This window comes from Saccostrea echinata, unplaced genomic scaffold (genome assembly GCF_033153115.1).
Source record: "Saccostrea echinata isolate AGI-Se365-2 ecotype Australia unplaced genomic scaffold, CSIRO_AGI_Sech_v1 ptg000010l, whole genome shotgun sequence".
Taxonomy (NCBI): Eukaryota; Metazoa; Mollusca; class Bivalvia; order Ostreida; family Ostreidae; genus Saccostrea; species Saccostrea echinata.
In genome coordinates, this window is record NW_026889759.1 from 7,675,698 (window position 1) to 7,681,742 (window position 6,045).

General features: G+C 34.0%; 1 protein-coding gene across 1 annotated transcript; it reads right to left on the bottom strand.

The window, feature by feature from the left end:
- Window positions 1-551: 551 nt before the first annotated feature.
- Window positions 552-1,754, bottom strand: LOC133184675 (prostaglandin E2 receptor EP4 subtype-like). Its single transcript, XM_061319754.1, has 2 exons — window positions 985-1,754; window positions 552-810 (listed from the first exon to the last, which is right to left on the bottom strand). The coding sequence occupies exons 1-2, from the start codon at window positions 1,741-1,743 to the stop codon at window positions 571-573; spliced, it is 999 nt and encodes a 332-aa protein (XP_061175738.1). The 5' UTR covers window positions 1,744-1,754; the 3' UTR covers window positions 552-570.
- Window positions 1,755-6,045: the final 4,291 nt, after the last annotated feature.

The window sequence follows — 6,045 nt, forward strand, 5'->3', positions numbered from 1 at the left end:
ATTTATTTTGAATAAAATCGCTTGTCCCCAAAGACCCCAATTCAATCTTGGTTGATTAATTACTGTTCAGGTAAATACATTTTTGAAAATTCCTCATTGGTTGATCCTTTTTATATATTCTCTAAAATGCTCTCAATTAATATCATAGTATTATATACATGATGGATATTTAAGGATCGAAAATTAAGTCCTATTAGGGATGGAAAACCTTAAGCCACGGCTTTATACCCTAGAGATAGCCTTAAGAATGAATTCTTTATTTTCCAGCGAAATCGTGCATTTTTATATGACTAAATCATGGTGGTTACATTGCTTACTATAAACAACAAATTAAAAGTTTTTTCCCCTACATGCACTTCAAAAAGACAATATTTTTACTGTGGACTACGAACTACAATATCACATTACTCGGCAAATATGAAAATTGGTTAATAACAAGTACTGTTTTAACTAAGAGCAATAATTGTCTCAAGGTTCTGTGTCTTTTTCCTACCTCTCTCTCTTTGGGGAGGTACCAGTTAAGAGGCACAAAAAGTGGCAGGCAAATCATACTACCTTTGTGTGTTTTTATTAGCCACTTTCGATACTGGCAAAATTTTGAACTTCTTCGTAACCAGATTCTTCTTTATTTCTAACACAAAGTTTTCTACACTGCAGAATCATAACGAAAAATCGGCGCAGACTTTCTCTTCGAAGAATGACGTAGAGCCAAGGATTAATTTGAGAGTTTAGATACATCAAACGAATAAGCCAGAGTTCCTTTTTGTTGTTTCCTGTCGTTAAATTTGTAGCGTGGAGAAAAATGTCGATCTGCAAAAGGATATACATACATGTACTAGTACCTAGAGAAAAAATACATTCTTGTTTATTTTAAATTTTTCAATGGAACGAGACCACGTATCTACTGCATACAAATGTGTCTGTAACCAGCATGCTTCAAAAGCAACTTTTAAAGCTAACATTATCTAATATGCATGTACATACCAGAAGTGGTCCCCATAGGAAAACAAAAGTAAACATCGAAATGACCAAGAACTTGGTCACGTGGGTGTCATATATTCCTGTCACTAGATTGTTATCGAGAAGTAATGCTTGGTACTCCGTGTTTCTACAGCTCATTATCACAGTTCTGAAACCTATGATGACAGTCACGAGCATGATGGTGATTCCAAACACGGAATATATTAAAGCGTTAACTTTATTTCCCAAAGTTTTGCTGGTAAAATCCAGAAAACACCAAGATCCAGGGTAGTACAACTGACTGTTCCCCAACCCTATTACATGTAAACTAGATATTACTATCGTTATACCTAATAAAGCACACAATAAACCAATATATTTCAGTCTAGAATTAACAGCCATGTTTGAGGGTGGTCGTTGAATGTAAAGATACCTGTCTATGGTCATAAGACAAATGAACATTCCTGAGGCCAAATGGGAAAATGTTTCCATGAACGAAAGAAAATCACAAAGTTGATAGGAAAGGCACCACGTAAAGTGAGAAATGTACCTTTGAAGAATTAAAGGATAACAAACGCCATTATTTATTAAGTCCGTAATCACCAGACCCGTAAACAGAATATAGAAGGACTGGAATTTGTGTTCATGTCGACTCAATAGTAGCAAAATGATCGCCAGAATGTTTCCTACACCCCCCAGACTCATTTGAATGTACACTGGAATTGCATTTTCATGTTCCTTCTCCTCACACAATATACGATAAGCTGTTTTGTTCCTAATCATCACACTTTAATGTTTAAACTTTCCCCTTCCTTACTAAGAGAACACTCAGTCCATGAAGGTGTGTATCATTACACATCCTTGTATATGATCAAAATTTTACTTCCTGCATTTTTTCAAAAATAATTTAAATTTCACTTTATGACCTTTGAACGACTTTTGTTTCCTTCAGGGAAATATCCGGGGTCGCATATTTTGCTGTGTACTTGAATAAAATACGTTAAAACGAATGAAATTATTTTGGATTTTAATTTTATTTATATAATTTAAAGGACAAGATAGGCTAAGGTCCCTTTTTGGCCCCGGTTCGGGGTGTCTTTTAGAGTGATGCAACAGTTTATCAGTTAAAAACCTGTTGTCACCCCTGCCACAAGATGAGTATTGGTTCTCAGTTATGGGATACACAGAGGTCACAGGAAGATTGGAAAATATGTCAATTTCCGAATTTTCTCATTTTTATGCAAATTTTTATCGATTCTACAGCACATTTTGGTTCAGAAAACATAGAGCACAAGCTTGCCTATCTATCAAATTTATATATTTCATACACTAGTATCAGATGCATCTTATGTATAAAAATCTAAGATAGGCAAGCTTGTGCTCTATGTTTCCCGAAGTGAAAAGTATCTCAAATTTCACGAAATTCGATCAGAATTGAGGAAATTCGGGAAAATGTCCTACTTCTGCACCCTCTTGTGGCCTCCGTGTAAGCCTTGAATCAAAATTAGTGCTGGTTTTAAAACAAGCATCATTTTAAGTTCTTAACTATAAACTATCACAATTTTAACTGTGTTCTGATATTTACATCAAATAAGAGGCCAGATTCGGCCGTTACCATACTTGTCCTTTACAAGAGTGCAAAGACTGAAGACAGGAAATTTTATGTAATTTTGACCATTGAGCAGATTTTTCCCAAATATATTCCAATGTGAAATGTTGTATCTTCTATTGTGGCCCCGACCATGATTTAAACAAACTTAATTGTACACTACCCGAGGACGCCATATTTATTTGACAAGATTCAAAGATTCCTCTCCCCCCCCCCCCCATATTCCTAAGTAAAATTTTGATTGCCTAATGTGACCCCGCTCTACCCACGGGGGTCATGATTTGAACTATCTTGAATCTACATTACCTGAGGATGCTTCTATATAAGTATGACTAATCATATGGCTTTGATGTTCTTGAGAAAATTTTAAAATTGTTTTCCTATATATTCGTATGTAAAACCTTTATCTCCTGTCTTAGTCCCACCATCCTACACACGATGGTCATGATTTGAACAAACCTGAATCTTTACTTTGTAATGAAGATGTCAGATAATGTCATCTTTTCTAGCCCAGTTGTTTTTGAAAAGATTTTTAAAAGATGCCATCAAAATTTTTGCTTATTCTTAATTATGTCCACTTGAAAGAGGGTGTGTGGGCCTTCATTTCAATACACATGAATTCCCTGGACCCGAGCAAACGTTGTCCTAAGTTTTATTGAAATTGACTCATTGACTCTGAAGAAGAAGATGAAAATAAGAAAAGTTTGCAATAACGACGACGCCGACGACAGAGTACGGACAAGTTTTGATCTGAAAAGCTCATTTGAGCCTTCGACTCAAGGGAGCTAAAAAGCTGTTTAAGTTAAATTAAACCGTCCGGGGTATTTTTTGTAAAGTAGGTCAAAGGTCAAGTGGATTGTAACGCTGGTAATTATCATAATGTTTTATGACAAACAGTGCACATGCTAAATAGCATAGACTTACCTCTTAAATGTCAAAAAATATGCTGTATATCAGCACTATGAACTATTTTGAAAAGTAGGTCAAAAGTCAAGGTCAAGGGTCACAAGATCGGTAACCTTTGTAATTTACAAAAGCCAAAGCAATATATGTGCAAAATATCAAATCCATACATGTACCTCTCACAATTCTCGAGATATAAGGCGTGACAGACGGACAGACAGACAGACATCAGACAGACTCCGGGTAAAGTGATTCCTAAGTGTCGCTCTGCTCTGCAGGCGACACAAAAAGGAGATGCTTTATAGTTTGTTTGGTTTTTTTTTAACTTCTGTGAATAGAAGGTTCTGTGAAGTACGTCGAGATATTAAATTCGAGTTTTATTATGCATATGTGTAAAAAAAAAAAAAAATAATAATAATAAAAACAAAAATGGATCCAGACAGAAAGGAAGTGCAAAAATTTGTCAAAAAGATATGTGAGTGGCAGGCGAGGAAGTAAGAAACAAATACAGACTAGAAATTATGGACAGCTTAGTTTTGGAAGGGAAGTGGGGGTGTCAAAGAGACTAAGATGCAATGTAGGCGCGCGACCTTAAACACATCCATTTGAGACTGACCGTGCTGCATCAATTCTCTGGGTGTCGACAAATTGTTGTCGCTTAAGGATATCCGATCCTCAGCCAGGAAGGATAACTCTTAAATTTATTATTTTATTTAAAAAGTCTCAGAATGAAGCTTGAAATTGAGATCTTTTCGTGCAACAATTTTCATTATATGCATCTTAATATGATTCAAGGTTCTTTGGAGTCTTAGAAACGGTCTTGTAAAAAAGTTGACATTTGTACCACATAAAAGAGAAAAAAAATGAATTCATTTTTAGAGAAATCGAATTTTCTTTAGTCTAGCATTAGATACCACTGCTTATTAGCATGATATGAAATTAGATGTGATATGTGATGTCTAGTAATGATAGCACAAGCTTTTTACACTATGTATTATATGACAATTGAAGTAAAAAAGAACTAAAATACTGCACATGCATAAAAAAGATGCAATTTTCTCCAAATCCCTGGATACCTATATTTTTCTATCCTAAATTATATTTGTTGATCAATATTCAATTAGAAAATGCATAACTGGTGTTTTTATTTGCATTTCCTGAAAATATATTTAAGATTTGATAATTTTCCATATATAATATGATTAACAATAATGATGAACTTTGAAGAAATTCCATGGGTAAATTCAAGTTAGTATGTGAAATCAAAGACATTTTTGTGAGCATTTTCAATTACTTAAAAGCTGATTTTCAGAACCTGAGGATCGGACTACCTTAATAACAGGAAAGGACATTGCAGATGGATAAGAAACAAATAATTCAAAAATTCTAATCACTTGATTATGTATTTAAAAAAATACTAAAACATGCATGTCATGGTACAAGTAAAAAGCCAAAAAACACAGGTATGATAAAATATACTTGTATCTCAGTGACAAACGCCACAAATGTCCGCACTGGAAGTTATTGTTTATACGCAATTCTGGTTAAAAAGAAATCTGACATTGAGAATTGTAAGATTTGTTTTTGGAAAAATCTGGGAAACGGAAAGGAAATAAGATATCGAACTATCAAATTAAATTGTTTTTCAAACAATCTGATTAAAATCAGACCCTTTGATCCGCTCACATAGATCGCAAGTGTAGCGATCTATGTGAGCGGATCAAAGGATCTGATTTTAATTAGATTGTTTTTCAAACAGTTAAAAAAAATTATAAAGCATAGTCTAAGTACATGTTGAATTGACGATCTGTATAAATACCTATTATTTTTGGACGAAAGTCAAGCTTTTAGCCAAATTACGTACACAGATCTCTTTCTCTCTCTCTCTCTCTCTCTCTCTCTCTCTCTCTGAAAAATCAAATTAACATCCAATGAAGAAAGAGAATTTGGTCAATATAGTTAGTTTGATTATTTTTAACTTTCAATTATATGTCTAGGTTAAAATACCCAGTGCAGATCTGATTCTCTGAGTTTCATATACTGTGAACAGTGTTGAATTCTGAGCAGTGTTATGAGTAAAGTGGTTGACAATACTCTTCCAGACATTTCACTGATTCTGAATATTTCAAGACATGAATTACTCATAAAAAGAAGAAAAATAGTTTCTTTGTGAGTATTTATATTAATATATTAATTGTTTTCTTTTGTTTTTTGTTTTTTTTTGTTTGTTTGTTTGTTTGTTTTTTATTTTTTGCATGTGAAATGTATTGTAAGAGTGAGAGAGACGTGCTAGTGATTTTAACCGTAAAGTTAAACGAACAATCATCGGATCATACCAGTGGTCAGTGGATTTACAAAGAATGCAAGTAGTAGGAACTGATTTTTTTCTATTAGTCACCCCTTATTTTTTCTTGGGGGGGGGGGGGGGGTTGTTACATGTGGATTTGTCGAAGTGAGATTTTGTACTTTCGGCAAGATAGTGTGCTAATTAATACTACATGTACATGCATTTGGTTTTATAAATTTGTTTATGTTACCCTGAGCAATACAGATAGGAAATAAGGTTTAAGGCC

Coding starts and splice junctions, on each gene's coding strand:
- LOC133184675 (XM_061319754.1), bottom strand. CDS start 1,743: ATGATTAGGAACAAAACAGCTTATCGTATATTGTGTGAGGAGAAGGAA. Junction 811..984: donor TCCTATGGGGACCACTTCTG/GTATGTACATGC, acceptor ATCCTTTTGCAG/ATCGACATTTTTCTCCACGC.